The sequence below is a fragment of the Ochotona princeps genome, chromosome 33, assembly GCF_030435755.1.
Source record: "Ochotona princeps isolate mOchPri1 chromosome 33, mOchPri1.hap1, whole genome shotgun sequence".
NCBI lineage: Eukaryota > Metazoa > Chordata > Mammalia > Lagomorpha > Ochotonidae > Ochotona > Ochotona princeps.
This window is the reverse complement of record NC_080864.1, coordinates 5,522,836-5,542,154: the sequence shown is the minus strand read 5'-3', so window position 1 is coordinate 5,542,154 and position 19,319 is coordinate 5,522,836. Positions and strand designations below refer to the sequence as shown.

Sequence of the window (19,319 nt, the reverse complement as noted above, 5' to 3'; positions counted from 1 at the left end):
CCCTGTGCTCACGTGGGAGACCTAGAAGAAGCTCCTGGCTCCTGGCTTTGGATTGGCTCAGCTCCAGCCATTGCGGCCACTTGGGGAGTGAACCATTGGATGGAAGATCTTCCTTTCTGTCTCTCCTCCTCTCTGTGTATATCTGACTTCCCAATAAAAATAAAACTTTAAAATATATTTTCATATAATAAATACATAAAGTGACTATAAATTGGTCAGCTGATTTTTTTTTTTACCCCAGGTGTTGTGGGCTAAGGGGTTGATTAGTGCTGGTTAAGCTGGACAGGAACAGGAACTGGGCTTGTGGCTAAAAACACTTAGACTAATTGGACACATCTGTATCCAATATCCTGCTAAATGAGAATGTGGGGGCAAGAGTATATAAGGAGAGGTGAAGGGGCAATAAAGAGAGACTTCCCAGAGACTTCTACCATCACTGGTCTCCTGTCCGTGCTTTGGCCGGAGCACCCAGGGTACAAGCTTGTAGCAAATTCGCTTGGGATTCAAGCTACAACATCTTGCTTCGTAAACATTTATTGGGTTGTGTGTGTGTGTGAACAGAGCGCCCCTCCTTCTGTCTCCCTTAGATTAAGTAGCAAGAAGAGAAACAGATTTCACTAAGTTTGAGTGTTCATGGATTTCAGCTCCCAACACCTCAGCAGGTGCAAAGAAAGTTGGACACTTGGGTGCCGGTGCACCGAAACCATCTGCTATTTATGGCTTAAACAGCAAACCAACCCAGATTGCAGCATCATGAGCTCGGGGCCTCAGCTGTGAGTGGAGCATGACTCCACAAGGGATCAGACACAGAATAGCAGCTACAACAAAATCAAACACAGAGGCTAGGGCCCTACGTCTGCCTTGGAGTGTGGCCATTCTGCCTGCCCTCTCCTCTCTGCAAAAACTTTATCCTGAGATGTGCACCCTTATGAACATGTCGTCCAGGAGTTAGGTTGTCGAAGAGGGGTTAAGCTAGCACTCATGACCCAGCCATGCAGAGACCCAGTTCGAATCCCGATTGCTCCATGTTAATACACTTCGGAAAGTGACGGAGGATGGCCATAGTGCTTGGGCCCATGCACCCATGTGGGAGACCTAGAGGAAGCTCCAGGGTCCTGGCTTTGGCCTGACGCAGCCATTTAGGGAGTGAACCAGAATATGGAAGATTCTCTCTCTGCTTTTCGTACACATTAAAAAAAAATAAAAATAAAAGCTTGTTTTGCAGGAGAGGCTCCTGGCTTTGGATCAGCTCAGTTCTGACTATAGTGGCCATTTGGGGGAATGAGCCAGGGATGGAAGACTCCCTTCCCCCCCTCTAAAACCTATCTTTCAATTGAAAGATAATTTTTGTAAACATGAAGAAGCAGCAGCTGTCCCATCAGGGCCCTCCATGTCAGCGCATGTTTGCTGGTTCAGTAAGTTCATGGCACAGGAGTTGAGTCCTTGACAACCAAGGGAGGAAGACTGCATGGAAGTCCAACTTCCCAGCCCAGCCCTGGCCACTGTGGGTATGCGGGGACTGAACCAGCAGATGGAAGTTCTCTCTTGTGAATAATTGCTTTTTATGTTCATAAGCTATGTGGTGTGGTTGGAGTGTGGGCTCCCAGCTTCTGGGTGACAGCCGTGCCAGAAGCCAAGGTTTGGTGGCAGGTGTTTTGGTTGACTGAAAGGATCTTGGGTTGGGTGAGCTACACGCGCTGTGGAAGGGGCAGGACCCCCCTTCTCTCTTGTTTCCAGTGCCCCCTCTCCCTCCCCACCTTCACCACCATCAGACCCAGTCGCTCAGGTCAAGCCTGCCGGCTGCCAGGACCAAGAGCCCCGATGAATGTCTAGGATAGCCCGCAATGGCGACAGGAGACAGGTCAAGACACTTGTTTATTGCACATTTGTGACCTCCAAGCCTCGTAGTCACCCCCATGGCCTTGGTTCACTTGAACTACAGAAAACTCAGGCTTAAGGGCCCCAACGTCCACCCCTGGTGCCCTCCTTGTGCCAAACGGAGCAAGAAAAGGGGGTACCCAAGAAGTGGCTCGCTTGCTCCATTTCCAGCCGTGGAATGTGTGCGTTTGAGGGTGAATTCCAAGGGCTTGAGGCACTCACACCCCACCCATGCCAGGGAAAGGATGGGGAGCCTGAAGAACATATCCTGCAAGCCCTGGAACAGACAGCCCTGCAGGAATGTGCGTGCTGGCCTGAGACCATAGCACAGCACGCTGACCCGGGGAGTGGGGGATGGCGCTTCAGGGTAAACCTCAGGTCCATGAACACTTCGTGAACCCCAGTATAAAAAGCAAACCTAAAACCTGAACACCAGGTACCACATCCACGCGGCTGGGGCCCCGAGGTCTAGCCACACCCCATGTGCCCTGTACCCACGATTTTTTTTTCTTTTGCTGATTGTCATCTAGACCCCTGCACGGAACAAACTAGATACACGAACACAATGTTGTTTTGTTGTGGTTTTGGTCTCAGCGCTAAGCCTCTGGCCTTCCCCAAGCCATCCAACACCTCCCCCTCCACGAACACCTGTTGGATGATGCCCCCTGTGGCCAGGGCTTTAGGGTGGGTTTTCTGAGCCCATTTGTGGTTGGACTGCAAGAGCCAAAGGAAGCTTCCACCACCATGCCCCAACCCCACCTCCTGCAGGTGCTGGGTCTTTTGCTCCTTGCTCCTTTGTTGCCACCCAGGCAGGATGCAGGATGTGCAAGTGTGTGTGTGTGTGTGTGTTCAGCCCACGGCTGTGTGCTCCCCTCCCCCGCTCCCCACGCTCCTCACACTCCTCCTCTTCCTCCTCTTCCAATGGCCCACTGCACCCCCAGCCTCACATAGCGCTCTCATTACCACCCCGGCCCCTGGATGCCCCCTTCTCGTGCGCCATGAGGGATTTGTAGGGCTTCCCCAGGCTGGGGAGGGTCAGTTCTGCCTCCTGCAGCTCCAGCTCCCGCTGCGACAGATGCTCTATGACGGCCGCACCGATCGAGTCTCCCAGCACGTTGGTCATGGTACGAAGCCGGTCCCTGGCGGACGACAGAGGGAGAGCCACCATCAGAGGGAACCATCAGGTGCCCTCCCTCCATCTCTGCCCTCCCTGACCTTCTGATCTTAACCCGGGGCTTCTGCCTAAGCCAGGGGTCGGGAGCTGAAAGGCTTACGGAACCAGGAAGGAAGGGGCCTGGGTCCTCTCGCAGGCAGAGCAGGTGGAGGTCCAAGGACTGACTCCTTGGAACCTGAAACTGACCCTGAGTGACCCTGATCGAGTCGCTGGTCCAGCGCTGGCTTGTGATGGGCATTTGGGGGCATCAACAAACTGATGAAGGATTTAGCTCTCTCTCTCCTTCAAATACAGTGAGAGCAAATAGATACATAACATTTTAAAAGAAGGAATCAGGGGACCCAGCGCAATAGCTCAGGGCTAAACCTTTGCCTTAAAATCACCGGGATCCCATAGGGGCACCGGTTCATGACCCAGCTGCTCCACTTTCCATCCAGCTCCCTGCTTGTAGCCTGGGAAAGCAGCCGAGGACAGCCCAAAGCCTTGGGACCCTGCACCCGTGTGGGAGACCCAGGAGAAGCTCCTAGCTCCTTGCAGGCATTGGAGGAGTGGGTGACAGGGGCAGTAAATGGACAATTTCTCTCTCTCTCTTTCTCTCTACTTCCCTGGCCCCCTCTCTCTCTTTCTCTGTACCTCCCTCATCCTCTCTCTCAGTACCTCTTTCAAATAGCTAAAGCTTCTTTACATAAGACAAAAGCTTCACACGTGAAATTCTAGAACTCTCCACTGGAATGAGCGCCCACGGGGCTGGGTGAGGAGGGCACAGGAGGGCACTTACAGGAACCAGTCCACAGCAATGATCAGCGTAATGTCTTCTGTGGGCAAGCCGACAGATGTCAGGACGATCACCATGGTGACCAGACCCGCCTGGGGAATGCCAGCAGCCCCAACGCTGGCCGCGGTGGCCGTGATGCTGCATACGACACACACACACACACACACACACACACACACACACACACACACGAGGACAAGGGGGGACAAGGGAGGACAAGCAGGGATGAGACACAGACCAGAAGACAGAGAAGAAGGGATAGTCAGTCTGCCCAGGGCACTGCCGATTTAACTGCTGCACCTGCTCGGGAAAGCAATCCAAAAAAAGTCAAGAACACAGAGAAGCGATGCTTGCCAGGGCGAGGTTAGAGTCTAAAGAGGAGATGGCAGGGTACAAAGTTGCAAGTTCAAGGCTGTCAAGGGGTACAAAGTTGCAAGTTCAAGGTTGGTTAAAACTTGAGGAAGAGATAAGTCCCAGGGTACAAAGTTGCCAAGTTTTGGAGACTGAATCTATGGAGAGATTCCAAGTCCAAGGTGAGGAATACTAGGTGAGACATGTTCCAAGGGTACAGAGAGAGGGGAAGGTGGCGAATGGGTGGTGTGGCTTGACCTGTCTCAATCATTTCCCCTTACATGCGTGTCTGTGACCGAGCTCCCGACGGATGAGCCTGGAAGATGTCCCAAGTGCTTGGGCCCCTGCATCCACATGGGAGGCTCAGATGGAGTTCCTAAGTCTAGATTTCAGCTCCATCCAGCCAGGCCATTGTACATTGAAAACATATTGAATTGTAACCAGGGAAACGCATCAAATCCATTCGAACGTAATGCTGGGCGCCAGTAGCATCCACCCTAACTAGAAGCTGCCACTGTCATAGTTGCCTAGTCTGACCACACAGGATCTTGCCTTACACTGCCAGGAAAAGCCTCTCATTGTGCATGTGTGGTTGTTTCCACGCAACACTGACTGCTTGGGCCCCATCCTCAAGTCAGAAAATCCCACGCTAAACTATGCTGAGTCAAAATCCATCTGCAGTGGAAATTCGCCAAGGTGGGGGGAGGAATATCCCTACACACATAAAACTTAGTGAGAATTCCAGCGGAGACCCTGGGATGACAGCGGGGACCCTGGGATGACAGCGGGGACCCTGGGATGACATTGGGGACCCTGGGATGACAGCGGAGACCCTGGGATGACAGCGGGGACCCTGGGATGACATTGGGGATCCTGGGATGACAGTGGGGACCTTGGGATGACATTGGGGACCCTGGGATGACAGTGAGGACCCTAGGATGACAGCGGAGACCCTGGGATGACAGTGGGGACCCTGGGATGACAGCGGAGGCCCTGGGATGACAGCGGGGACCCTGGGATGACAGCGGAGGCCCTGGGATGACAGCAGGTGGCCGTCTCCCATCCCCAGGTACTGATGCGGTTGGGGTGTTGGGGTGTTGGGATGTTGGGAGCGGCCCTCTTCCCTTTTCTCTCCAAGAATAAAAGAGGAGATTGGAAGCCATTGTCTCATCCACTTTCTCATTCCTTAAACTCCTACCCCACAATTGTTGGTCTACATGGCATGCAACCCTGTCAACTATGTAAACATCATCAAACATAAAATGAATTTTATTATATATAAAAAAAGTTGGCCCCGGTGGCATGGCCTAGCGGCTAAAGTCCTCACCTTGAACGCCCCGGGATCCCGGGTTCTAATCCCGGCTGCTCCACTTCCCATCCAGCTCCCTGCTTGTGGCCTGGGAAAGCAGGAGAGGACGGCCCAGAGCACTGGGACCCTGCACCTGCGTGGGAGACCCGGAAGAGGTTCCAGGTTCCTGGCTTCGGATTGGCGCAGCACCGGCCGTTGCGGCTCACTTGGGGAGTGAATCATCGGATGGAAGATCTTCCTCTCTGTCTCTCCTCCTCTCTGTATATCTGACTGTAATAAAATAAATAAATCTTCTAAAAAATTTTTTTGAAATAAAAAAAGCTGGTGTTATCTTTAGGGCCAGCATGATGGCGTAGTAGACTAATCCTCCACTTGGAGTAACAACATCCCATATGGGTGTCTGTTCAAGTCCCAGCTGCTCCACTTCCCATCCTGCTCCCTGCTTGTGGTCTGGGAGAGCAGTGGAGGACGGCCCAAAGCCTTGGGACCCTGCACTCACATGGGAGACCCAGAAAAGGCTCCTGGTTCCCCATTAGCTCAACTTTAGCCATTGTGGCCATTTGGGGAGTGAACCAGCAAATGAAAGAATTCTCTCTCTCTCTCTCCTTCTCTGTAAAATCTGCCTTTCTAATAAAAATAAATAAATCTTTAAAAAAAAGAAAAGCTTGCTACAGAGTCACTGAATTTCACGTCCCACCTGAGGTTACCTTGGCAGATCCAAACCTAATGACACCCACAAACACCCCTTCCTTATCTGAAACACTGAGGACCGGAAGGGTTGTGCGTAGGGTATGTTTTTTGATTTTCAAATATCTGCAAACACAGAAAGCTATACCTTAGGCGGGATGGGACTGAAACTCCCTCATGTCTCACACAGGCTTTCCCGTGTCATCTGCGTGTGACCACAGGCCATGTTTTTTTACGTCCGTGTGCATAAGACCAAGTTTGGGTGGAATTTCCCATGGGTGGCGTGGAGGCCAGGTTCAACAGGTGTCCGATTCGGGGGGGGGGGGGTGCTCTTCAGACTTGGGAGTTAGGGCAACTTCACCTGCAACTTTACTGGGACTTTTGGACAACACTTAGGAGACAAGGGCCCGGGAATGTGCATTTACCGTCGAACCTGGAGTTATCACAACGCACCAGCCACGCTTTGAAAAATTCAATCAAGGAATCCCCCAGAGTGTCTCACCACTGTCAACAGCATCAGGTGACAAAGTCATCCCGGGTCCCAAAAGCAGGCTCCTCCCACATCCCGGGTCCCAACAGCAGGCTCCTCCCACATCCTGGGTCGCTTGGCTCTCTCTTCCCTCCACCATGACCTCACCTGTCAGGCAGGTGACACCCTTACCTGATGGTGGTAATCTGGCCCAGGTTGAGCTCGTAGTTGTTGACCTGGGCAATGAAAATGGCGGCCAAGGCCTCGTAGAGGGCAGTACCATCCATGTTGACGGTGGCCCCTACGGGCAGCACGAACCTGGTGATGCGACGGTCCACACCCAGGCCCTCCTCCAGGCAGCGGAAGGTTATGGGCAGAGTCGCAGAGCTGTTGGGCAGAGAGAAGAGAAGGCAGGTGCAGAGCAGGACCAGGGCAGCCAGAGAAGGGCTCCCCGTGAGCATACCGAGGTGTAAGCCGGGGCCTGAGGAAGGGGCACTTGTATTCTTGGTATTGCAGCTAGAACACAGCAACTGGAGTCCCCAGTGTGGCAGGGCTCCTGGCTTACTTAGAGCCAACAGCTTCAGGCCAACGACACACGGTGGCGTGTGCTGCTCGTCCACTCCCATCAGCCACTCCCAAACGGGGCCTGATGCACTGTACAGCCTAGGCACAACACAGGATTCTTCCAGCGGTCCACACGGCCCCGGCACAGGGAGTGACCTTGTTTCACCAAACCCTTTAGTCCCTCTTCCTCACCGTATCACAGAGAGACAAAACGGACCTGACGGAATGGGAGGTTTAGGTAAGGGAGTACGCGTGGGTGGGGGCGTGTGGCACAGCGGTTGGGTCACCGCTTGGGACACCATCCAAGTCCCGTTTTGGAGTCCCTTGGATTCCAATCCCAGTTGCGCTGCCATTTGCAGCTTCCTGCTAATGTGCAGCCTTGCAGGTGATGCATCAAAGGGTCAGGTCCCAGCCACCCACGTGGGAGGCAGCGACTGCATGCCTGGCTCAACGCCAGCTGTGGCAGGCAGTCGGGGAGCAGACAAACATGGAAGGTTCTCTCTCTCTCTCTCAAACACGCACACTTCAAACAATTGTCAGGGGAATTTTTTTCAAAGGGATGGCCGTCTCATTTGGTGGCAGCCTACCCATAAGACATGGGCTCTGTCCGGTTAACCTTACTGAGTTGAGGTAAATGGACTCGCACAGAGGGTCCCTGAGTGTCCAGCTCCATGGTGACCGGAAAACTGCTATTCTGGGGTGCAGTGCACAGGTCAAAAGGCAAGTTCTCCGAGCCATCAGCATTAAGGGCCATAAAAGGGAAATTTAGGAGAGAGAGAGGTGACATTGTAGCATGCAGGTGATATCACAGCCCACACCAGAGTGCCTGTTGGAACCCAGGCTACTAGGCTTCCAATCCATTGCCCTACCCTACTAATGTGCCTGACAAAGCGTCAGATGATGCCCAAATAATTGGGTCTCTGCCACCTGCCTGGGGGATCCAGATGGAGTCCCTGGCTCCTGGCTTCAGCCCTGCAACCTGGTCCCTGCTGGCTGTTGCAGGCGTCTGAAGAATGAACCAAAAGATGGAAGATCTCTGTCTACCGCCACCTCTGACTCTACCTCACCCTGCCTTTCAAATACATAAATGGATACATCTTTCATAAATCAATAACTCTTCTGTAAAGTTATATTTTGGTTCAACTGTTTCGCCCTTGGGATGTTTTCTCAACTAATTTTGAATTTAGCTGCTGGGAGAGGGAGAGGAGGGTTTTCTATCTCCCCCTCCCCACAAAGCGTACCCACTTAAAAAAAAAAAAAGGAGACAAAATCCAAGTGAATATCCAGGGACCACTTTCCAGGATAGAGGAGACCTTCTAAGCCGAAAAATATCCAAGTGCATGGGGCATCCTGTAAACCTCCTTGACCTTGGAATTGGCACCTGTCTGCCTTCTCAAAGTAGCATGTGAGACAGAAGAGGAGGCTGGGACACGCAGCTAGCAGGGTCCAACCAGGCGGAGAGCCAGAAGGCGGAGGCAGGGAGGGCGGGACTTCCAGAAGAGCCCACCGGACCTGCAGCATGGACCTAGGGAGGATGGGAGGTGAGGCCATACCTGGAAGACGTGCCCATGGCAGTGATGAGGGCCTGCAGGACACCACCGATGAAGGGAAAGGGGTTCCGGTGGGTGACAAGAAAGTAGATGAGGGGTAAGACGCCACCAGCGTGCAGGAGCAAGCCCACGATGACAGTCAGCGTGTACATGCCCAGCTGGCCCCCGAGCACAGCCATATCTTCCATTTCCAGAATCTTCCCGGCGATCAGGAACAAGATGCCCACCGGTGCGTACCTGGGAGGAGCCGTGCACCTGTTAGGGCTCCCTTCAAGATTTCCCCCCACCCCCCCACCCCCGCCGGCTGCAAGTGAAGAGCTGACATCTCCCCAAAGTGTTATCCAGGTAGGGAAGCCCTGAAGTCAAGCAGGGCCCATCAGGCAGGACCTCACTCCGCCCCAAATCTCTCTCCATACACTGGTAAACAGGCCTGCACCCCCGCATACACCCACACATCTCTTCTGCTTCCTCCTCCTGCCACTCACTCTCCCGCAGACACATCACTCTCACAGCTCCAGGGCATACGACTTCATCATCCCACTTCCCCCTCCAAGCCTTGTCTGCCCCATGACTGTGCTCAGACATGAACTGTCTGATAAAAGGTTGACATCCAAAGACAAGAACAGGATCGGGGTTACCAGGGACTGGGAGGGCTTGGGAGAGAGATACTGGCCAAGGGATATAAGAGTGTAGTTCTAATAACATTTAGTCTACTTAAAGATCTCTAGGCAGGTGCCAAGAATTGCCACTGCAGAAAATGAGGATGTAGGCCACACCGGGATTCATTAGCCCAGCTTAGCCATTCTACCATACAGAAGTATTTTGAAACCTCACATGATATATTTATAGGATATGGTTATAATACGTATGTGATTTTATCAAATGTTGATGATATTGACACCTTTGTTTTTCAACAAATAAATAAATAAGTGTTTAAAAAAAAAATAGCGGGGCCTGGCATTGTAGCATAGTGCCTAAAGTCCTCGCCCTGCAACCACCAGGGTTCTGTGTGGGCACCAGCTTGTGTCCCGGCTGCTCCACTTTCCTTCCAACTCCCTGCTTGTGGCCTGGGAGAGCAGTTGAGAATGGCCCAAAGTTTTGGGACCCTGCACCTGCATGGGAGACCCCAAAAAGGCTCTGGGTTCCTGGTTTTGGATTGACTCAACTCCAGTTGTTGCAGTCACCTGGGGAGCGGACTGGCAAAGGAAAGATATTTCTCTCTGTCTCTCCTTCTCTCTGTAAATCTGACTTTCCAATTAAAAAAATAAATTAATGGATCTTTTTTTAAAAAAAAAAAAAAACAGTGGCTGGGCCAATGTTTGGTGTAATTGGGCAAAGCCACCACTTGCAATGCTAGTATTCCATATGAGCATCGGTTTGTGCCCTGGTGGCTCCACGTCCGATCCAGCTCTCTGCCAACGGCCTGGGAAAAGCAGCAAACACGATTGAAGTGTTTGGGCCCCCGCTACCCACTTGGAAGACCTGGCCAGATGAAGCTCCGGTCTCTGTAGCTTCATCCCGGCATAGGTGTGGCGATTGCAGCCATCTGGGGGAGAAGGCAACTAGTGAATGGAAGATTTCTCTGTGTCTCTCCTATCCCCTCTCTGTAGGTCTGAGTTTTGAATCAATACCTACATCTTCAGCAAAAGCAGTGGAAGAATGAATGAATGAACAGGTGGATGACAGAGGCAACAAGAGAATATAGCACAGCAGAGATGTATAGACATGAGTCAGTAAGCGGGTTGGTAAGCGAATTAATCAATGCCTCAAGGTACAGATAGATGGATGAAAAAACCAATTGGCTGACTCTTGGACAAATTAACCCAGATGGGTTCATGGACAACTGGGTCAATATATAAAAGAATGAACCAGTGAACTGACCATTGCCAGACGACATGAATGAGTCGGTGACATTTTAGCCAACCAACACGCACAGGAATGGCCTTGGCCAGACATCTCCCAAGAAGCTATTGAGCCAAGTCTTTCTCCACCCTCCCCACAGGTACAGCCCAGGACTTACCAAATGATGATGCCCACCAGCCTCATAACAGCCTCGTTGAGGCTGTCGAAGAAATCCCTCAGGACGCGACCCTTGTGTTTCATGCCACCGATGACCAATCCGAAGGCCACCGAGAAGACCACGAGGCCCAGGGCGTTGATGCCATTGGCGGAGCCGGGCACGGGCACCGTCTCCTCAAAGCTCAACACCTCTTGCAGTGAGCCCAAGGCCCTGGTGATATTCTCCAGGAAACCAGTTCCATTCTCCCCGGAGGATGGCGAAGGCATGGAGGTGCCCAGCTCAGAGCCGTTGTCCGTCCTCACCACAGTCCTGGTGACCACCCTGGTACTGTACTGCGTCTTGAACTGCAAGGTGAAGAAACTGGATTTGCGGTTACCAATTGCTGCTTCCCTGTAGGAGGACACTGTGACCCTAGAAGGTCAGTGAGCACAGGATTACAGTTGATTGAATAATATGTGTATAACAACCAAATGACTACCTTTTGTATACCTGATTGGATAGCATTTGTATGAGAACAGTTGAGTGGACAGTATGTGTAGGAGAACACTTGGTAGAATAGACAAAACAGAAGGAGTTCCAAACAAAAGTATAAAAACTCTTGATGGGTTTTGTCCATAAGCTCAATACCTCCTCCCTTATCCCATATGACCCTCAGTGTATAAAGTCTGATGCCACTAATAAACTTTGGCTTAGACAATCAGTCAGAGCCCATGCGTGTTATTATCGGCTCCGTGCACCGAGTCCATCGCTGCGGGACAGCGACACTTCCCACTCTCTCTCTGGGAAGTCTACTGGACCAAACTGAAGAGGGTGAATGAGTGATGTGGACAACGCATGGGGGAAGCAGTGAATGGACCGTTGTAACCATTACGGAGAACAGAATGGAGGTGCCTTGGCAAATGAAAAGATGAAATTTATAAGATGAAAATGAAAAGGGCCGCTGTTGTAGCTCTTACTATAGTAAGCTGCTACTTTCCAATGCGAGCATCACATATGAGCACCGGTTCAAGTACGTGTTATCCAGCTCCTTGATCATGCTCCTGGGAAGGTACCAGATGATGATACAAGTTCTTGGGCCCCATGCCATTCATGTGGGAGACCCAAGGGAGCTTCAGGCTCCCAGCTTTGGCCAGGCTCAAATAAATGCATGCACATATATATATATTTTTTTAAGTTAAATGCAAAGCAACTTATGAGCTAGTGTCCCATTGGGCCCAAAGGAAATGAAATCTGTGTGCTGAAGAGATGTTTGCACGCCCATGCACACTGCCGTAGCCAAGATACAGAAACAACGCCAATATCCATCAACGGGGCCCGGCACGGTAGCCTAGTGACTAATGTCCTCGCCTTGCATGTGCCAGGATCCATTATGGGTTCAGGTGCATATTCCGGCAGCTCCACTCCCGTCCAGCTCCCTGCTTGTGGCCTGGGAAAGCAGTCAAGGACGACCCAAAGCGCTGGGAACCTGCACCCACATGGGAGACCCGGAAGAAGTTCCTGACTCCCCAGTTTGGATCAGCTCAGCTCCGGCCATTACAGTCACTTGGGGAGTGAACCAGTGGATGGAAGATCTTCCTCTCTGTCTCTCCTTCTTTCTGTAAATACAACTTTCCAATAAAAATATAAAAAAAATATGTTTTAATCCATGTTATGAGGGGTTCATCAAAGGATGGAAGGATAAACAAGACGTGGTCCATGGAAACCAGAATGCTACTCAGAAACCAGAAGGAGATCTATCATTTGCAACAACTGGGTAATCCTAAGGGATGCTGTGCTAAGTGAAATCAGCCAGGCCCAGAAGGACAACAACTGTCTGATCGCACCAAGGTGGGAACCCAACCATAACCATAGCATGAAGGAGCAAATGGTGCCTGCCAGGGGATGGGGCAGGTCATGCCTGGTTGGCTGAGGGGATGGGGCAGGTCATGCCTGATTGGCTGAGGGGATGGGGTAGGTCATGCCTGGTTGGGTGAGGTTGGGATGGGTGGGATTCGTAGTACATCGCATCTGTGGTTACTAATGATGCTGAAAACCAGAGTGAGGTGTGTGGATAGGTGAGCTCGACCGAGACCACGTCCACATTGGAGTGCCCAGTTCCTGCTGCATAACTCTAGCCCCAGCTCTCTGCTGGTGTGCACACCCTGGGAGTTGGGTTCCTGCCGCCCACATGGGAGACACGGGTACAGTTCCCAACTCCTGCCTTTGACCTGGCCCAATCCTGCTAGTCTCAAGCATTGGGGAAGTGACCCAGTTGGATGGGAGATCTTTCATTCAAATAAAGAAAAGCTTTTCATTAAAATGTAATTTAAAAAAAAAAGCAAAGGGATGAATGAATTGAACACGTGAATGAGGGGGTGACAACCCAATACCCAAAAGGATGAATACAGATCCACAAGCTCTCTGCGCGATGCTCAACTTGAACTGGGTGGAGACGGGGCCCTACCCCTCAACCATATGCAGTGATCACAAGGCCTGGCCTCTACCCAGGTCCAGGTAGCCTTTGGCCTGTGTCCTTCCCTGTAACCACAGACTAAGGAGAAACACACTGGTCCTCCCAGACTCCTTCAGGAATCCCACCTCACTCCAGGCCCACTCCTCACCATCCCTCCACCCTGGGCCATGCACTCAGCAGAAAACCACGCCCCCAGCCCCAAGCCCCACCCACAACCAGCAAGCCCCGCCCCAAGCCCCACCCGCACAAGAAAACCACGCCCCAACCCCCCACCCACAGTCAGCAAGCCCCACCCTCAGCCCCAAGCCCCACCCACAGCATTCAAGCCACACCCACAGCCTCTTAGCTGCCCCCCACACCTGTTTGAAGCAGGCTTCCACCAGGTTGGGTGGGAACATGTTTCTGCAGAAAAATCACCAAAGGAAGGCAAGAGGTTAGACCTGAAAAGAGAACTTAGGTCCCTTGTCAGTAGTGGCCATACTGACCGCAACCATGGCAACGCCTTAACTCTCTTCTCCCGACGCTCGGCAAAGTGTCTCATCCATATTACCGAATGCAAAACCCAATAGCAGTGGCAGTCATCAGGCACAGCGGTTAAGCAACGTCCCATATTTGCAGGGCCTGGATTCCAGTCCCAGCTCCTGTGCTAACTCCAGCATCCTGCTGCAACTCAGGGCTGCTGTCCACCCACACAGAGCTGGCGAGAACAGCTAAGACCAACAAAACCCTGCCACTGCTCTTACACCATCCATCACCCCCCCCACTGCAGCCAGCAGCAAACACCTGCTCTTTGGGCCACCACCCCATGGGGCTGCACCTCTACCCATGCAAGTGGGTGTGTGTGGTCCAGGGAAGAAGACAGGGGACGATGGCTGCCACAGCCCCCCACCCCCCAAGGAGAGACCCTCACCTGACCAGGTCCATGAAAGCATCGGCCGTGGGGATGGTCTCGATGCGGCCCTCGCGATGCAGCCCCTCCTTGGAGCCCTTCCCCGGGTGGATGATGGTAACCATGAGGATGCCAATGAAGACGGCGATGATGGTGGTGACCATGTAATACACGGCTGCCCGCATGCCCATCCTGCCTGTGGCCTTATTATCCAGCGAGGCCATCCCTGCAGAACAGGACAATAGCACAGCTCCCCCACCCAGTGTACGGTTCTCCCTCCCTCCATGGCCCACCAGTTCACCCCCACCTGCTCCCCGGGGTGGCCTGCCTGTTCTGTTGCACCTTTAATCCCAAGCACAGCTCCACCGACCCTACCAGATTCCCTCTTCGAACTCTCGCCGCTCTGTGTTCACCCTTCACCTCCAGATGGCACCTCCTTCCGGCCCACCTCGACGCATACTCTCTGTAGCAGATCCTGTGTGAGCTTCTCCCAAACGCCCCCCACCGACAGACCTGGGTACCCACCCACCCTCAGCAGCATCTGCAGGTGTTTGGCTGCCGAGAGCCCCCGCAAGAAGCCACAGGAAGCCAACAGCCAGCAGAGGCCAGGTGCCGTGACTCAGGTCAGGAGCAGAACTGGAAAGACAGGTCTAGGCGGTGCAACTCCTGAGTGTGCACACGCACGCGCACAGATGCACACAAACCCACATGCTCACATAAACACACATGCTTACAGAGAGACATATACACATAAACACACACTCACACCTACAATCCCATACATACACTCACACACTCACACATGCATACACACGAATACATACATACATACACAGACATGCCCCCACACTAACACACATTCACGCACACAGCCTGAGTTAGCCTATTCCTCCACCTGGTCCTGCCGTCTTCGCGTCCTCCCTAATGGAGCTATTCTCCCTCATGCAAACACCTCCAGGTCAGGCTCTGCTGCTAGGAAACCCAAGAAACCATCCTTCTCAGGCTCCGATCCAGGCGGTGGCGTGGGCCAAGTCTAGAACACCAGGGACTGTGTGCTCCAACAGCAACGTGGCCACCACACCTGAGAACGCCATCTCTGGGTGCCCTCTGGAGCTCAAGCTGGTGCATTTCTCAATAATTCTGCCATGCCCCACCCATCCAGCCTTGCACACCTGCCCTTGCCCTGTGGCCCAGCTGCCTCTGTCCCTCCATACTCTCTCCAGGGGAAGCTGAGCCCGATACATGCGGGCTTCATGAGCGCAACTGGGTCTGAGCAGGGGCTGGGCAGGGCAGGAAAGCCATGGCTTCGGGTATGCCTGGACCTTGGCCACCAACACCGTGGCTGCACATCCTCACCTGTGACCAGGCTGGAGATGATGAGCGGCAGTACCAGCATCTGTAGCATCCTCATGAGAAGCTCTCCGGGAAACGAGAAGTACTTGATCTGGCGGTAGGTGAGCTGGTACGGACGCAAGGCAAATGCCAGGCCCACCCCTGCAGCCAACGAGAGGGAGTCTGGGTCGCTTGGTCCCCGAGGCAGGACCCGTCTATCCCGAGAAAGGTGTGTAGGTGGAAGGCAGGCAGGCAGGCAGGCAGGCACTGGGATGTATGTGCGTGGGAAAATGAGGCACGCGTGTACTGGCCTGCTAACATGTATGTACATGTGTGCACAAGCGTGTGTCCATGTGTTTGCTGGTACACACGGGCATCTTTGGTTTCACACATTATCTTTTCCTGAGTATGTATCTGGGGCGGTAGTCACACATACAATTGTATTCCAGCATGTGTGTCAGTGGGACACCTGTGCGTACTTCCGTGTGACTTCCGTGCACCTGTAACGTCTGTGTGTGCACCTGTAGAACGTGTGCTCACTGAATGAACAAAGTTACTTCCGAAAGTATGAGGGAAGTGGGACTGGCACTGTGGCACAGCAGGTCAAGACATGGCCTGCCACACAAGCATCTTTTTCCTTTTTAAAAATCTCTTTATTTTTTAATGGCAAGGTAGATCAGATTTAAGAGAGGAGGAGAGACAGAGAGGAAGATCTTTCGTCTACTGACTCACTCCCCAAACGGCCGCAATGGCCAGAGCTGAGCCGATCCGAAGCCGGGAGCCAGGAGCCTCTTCCGGGTCTCCCACGCAGGTGCAGGATTCCCAAGGCTTTGGGCCGTCCTCCACTGCTTTCCCAGGCCACAAGCAGGGAGCTGGATGGGAAGTGGAGCTGCCGGGATCAGAACCGGCGCCCATTTGGGATCCCAGCGCTTGCAAGACGAGGATTTAGTCACTGAGCCACTGTGCTGGGCCCAACACTGGCATCTTAAACAAAGTTCCGCTGCTGCCCCAGCTTTCTGCTAAGGTGCCTTGGAAAGCAACGGATGTTGACCCAAGTGCTTGGGGCCCTGCCACCCACATGAGAGACCTGGAAGAAGCTCCTGGCTTCTTCCTGGCTCTTCTTGTTGCGCGGCATCTTTGCCTCTCCTCCTCTCTCTCTGAAACTTTGCTTTTCAAATAAAGACATTTTTAAAACTACGTGCCCCAAAATGTGTAAAATACGGAGTTAACGGTGAAACTGATCGGGCAGGTGTTTGGTCTGTAGTTAAGCCATGATTAGGACATTCATTTACCACATCAGAGGATCCGGGTTCAAGACCTAGTCCTCGCTCCTGGCTTCCTCCTAATGGGGACCCGGCAAGCCAATAAGGGGTATCGTAAGTAGCTGAGGACCCCAATTAAGCTATGGGATCTGGAAGGCAGTGGGGATTGACCCAGTGGATGGAGTCTCTCTCTCTCGCTCTCTCTCCCCTCTCTGCCTTTCAAATAAATCAATCCTTACAAAGCATGAACACCAACATGTTTGTATCAAATAAGTCTATCCCTTCATCTCACACAGTGATCTTGCGTGTGCACACAGGCGTGCCTTTAGGAAAGCCACAGGTGCAGGCGCCCGGGGAGGGGTGCAGGCGCCCGGGGAGGGGTGCAGGTGCCCGGGGAGGGGTGCAGGTGCCCGGGGAGGGGTGCAGCCAGGCGCTTACCAATGATCACGGCGCTGATGGTTAGCAGGATGAAGGCATTCCGGCGCAGGAAGCGCAGCACGTGCTCGCGCGTCAGGGTCTGCAGCTGCAGGCGCGTGCGCAGCGCTCTCTGCCTCAAGCGCTCCCGCAGCCGCCCAAGCCAGCCCGCCCGGCCCAGCCGGGGACCGCTCTCCCGCAGGAACAAGCTGTTGCCATGGCTGCTCATCTTCTCGTCCACAGGGTGGAGCCTGGACGATGGCCGCTGGTGGACGGTTCAGAGGCGGGCCTGGGTGGAGGGGTGGGGAGAGGGCGCGTCAGGCTGGTGGGATGGCTGGATAGAGAGAGGCCTGGACAAGGCAAACCCCAAGACAAGACATTGTTGATATTCCAAGTCCCCAGTGAGGCAGGGAGGTGGGGAGCTCCCCCACAGAGCCTTAGCCAGGCACCTTAGGGGGGCGAAGTCCTGGAAGCAGGAGCTGCGCAGGTGTCCGGCAACACGGGACTGTTGAGACTCAGGGATGCATGGCTCTGGTGAGCAAGACTGAAGTCCAGGCAGAGAATGGACAACGGACATACGGACAACTACCCCAGCCAAACGACGACAGCAAATACGTGAGCGAATGGAGACCATAAGGGCGACTGTGTCAGCCCGTGGACACCGGAAGGGATTTCTCATCCACAGATCAGCGAGACTGACGGCACTTTGGAACCATCGCATCCACCTGGGCAGAACCCTCGGAGCATGCGCCATGTGGGACCCTGGGTTGATAGCGGGTGGCCTTTCCCCACCCCCTGGGACTGGGATGGTAGGGAGGCTGGGTGCGGCTTCCCCCCTTATCTCTCCCCTCACCCCCGGAAATGGGAAGAAGAAATAGGAAGCTTGGAAACAATGATCACACCCACTTCTCCCTAACCCTGGATCCTTCACGCCCCGATCAACTATGTAAACATCAACTCCTATCATTTTTTTTTTAAAGAGATGCAGTCCAGCGCCCCACTTCTGCACACCCCCAAAAGCAGCAAATGAGGACCTTGCCCCATCCCCCGCCACTCGCCCACGTGGGAAACCCACGGAAATGGCAAGCCCAGCTCCTCCCTTCAGCCCGGCCCACCAGCACACCCTCGCCCCAGCACACACTGTCGAAGACCGTATGGAGAGCCAGCCAGCAGACGGAAGCTCACACTCTGTGCCTTTCCAACTAGATGTTGCTATTTATTTTTTTTTTTTTCGAAGCTTTATCATACTCTTTTTTCCAGGCAGAGTTGCAGAGACAGAGAAACAGCAAGAGAGACAGAGTCTTTGCTCTACTGGTCCATTCCCCAAAAGGCCACAACTGCCAAGGTTGGACCAGGCTGAAAGCTAGAGCCAGGAGCCCCTACTGGGTCCACCATGTGGGGAAGCAGAGGCCCAAGTACTTTCCAATGTGCTTCAGCAGGGAACTGGATCAAAAGCAAACCAGCCAGGTCCGGCACGGTAGCCTTGTGGCGCCTCTTCTCCGTAGATCTGACTTTCCACTAAAAATAAAGGCTTAAAGTATGTTTTTGCAACTGCCTAGCAGGAAAACTCCAGACAGTAGGCAACCACCGACACCAGACCCGCTTGTACTTTGGGACTTGGCTGCGAGTGTAACGCATTAGGCATGCAGTTGGCATGCCAACATGGAACTTTGCATCTTGCTCTAGGTTAGCAAATGGCAGATCAGGTGGGCCCCATCATCGTCGTGGTCACCGGAGGAGCCAGCCCTCCTGTTACAGAGCTCCTGGTGCTGGGCTGTGGGTTGGATGAGGTGGCTTCCATGCACCTGCGACCACTAATACCGTTCGACTCATAATCGGCGTCCAGAGACATAACCTCATGGTGAACATACGCCATCAAGTCCCAAAGGCAGCTGGCTGCTGAAGAGATAAGGGAACCTACTGCCCTATGTGCCATGATTGGAGTAGAGCTGGGCATAGTCCATTTCTGTCCAGCTTCGTGGCTCGGCGCCCAAAGGCTCTGCCCATCCACTCCCAGTTCAGCCAGAAGGATAAAGCTGGCCTTGATTTTCCTCTGTGTTGCAGGCACACTCTCTATCCCTCCAATCTCAAGTCCGGGACCAGGGACCCGGACCTCCAGTCCCTGCTGTGTCCCCTCCCCTGTCCTTTCTGGGACATGGACAGCTCCCAGAAAGGGGTGTTGGGGCTGGGTTG

The 19,319-nt window shown here is 53.3% G+C and overlaps 1 protein-coding gene across 2 annotated transcripts in view; it reads right to left on the bottom strand.

Annotated features, from left to right (window-relative positions):
- Window positions 1-2,807: 2,807 nt before the first annotated feature.
- The window catches only part of SLC1A6 (solute carrier family 1 member 6), a 31,805-nt gene continuing 15,293 nt past the window's right edge, over window positions 2,808-19,319 (bottom strand). The window contains exons 2-10 of one of the 2 annotated variants that reach the window (XM_058658160.1): window positions 17,151-17,415; window positions 15,475-15,612; window positions 14,140-14,344; window positions 13,589-13,631; window positions 10,778-11,121; window positions 8,761-8,994; window positions 6,836-7,030; window positions 3,831-3,965; window positions 2,808-3,017 (exon numbers count right to left, since the gene is read on the bottom strand). In XM_058658160.1, coding sequence (XP_058514143.1) covers window positions 2,822-3,017; window positions 3,831-3,965; window positions 6,836-7,030; window positions 8,761-8,994; window positions 10,778-11,121; window positions 13,589-13,631; window positions 14,140-14,344; window positions 15,475-15,612; window positions 17,151-17,355 — 1,695 coding nt within the window. In that variant the 5' untranslated portion in view covers window positions 17,356-17,415 and the 3' untranslated portion in view covers window positions 2,808-2,821. The remainder of the gene's footprint in view (window positions 3,018-3,830; window positions 3,966-6,835; window positions 7,031-8,760; window positions 8,995-10,777; window positions 11,122-13,588; window positions 13,632-14,139; window positions 14,345-15,474; window positions 15,613-17,150; window positions 17,416-19,319) is intronic. The other variant, XM_004595697.2, reaches the window with a different exon arrangement.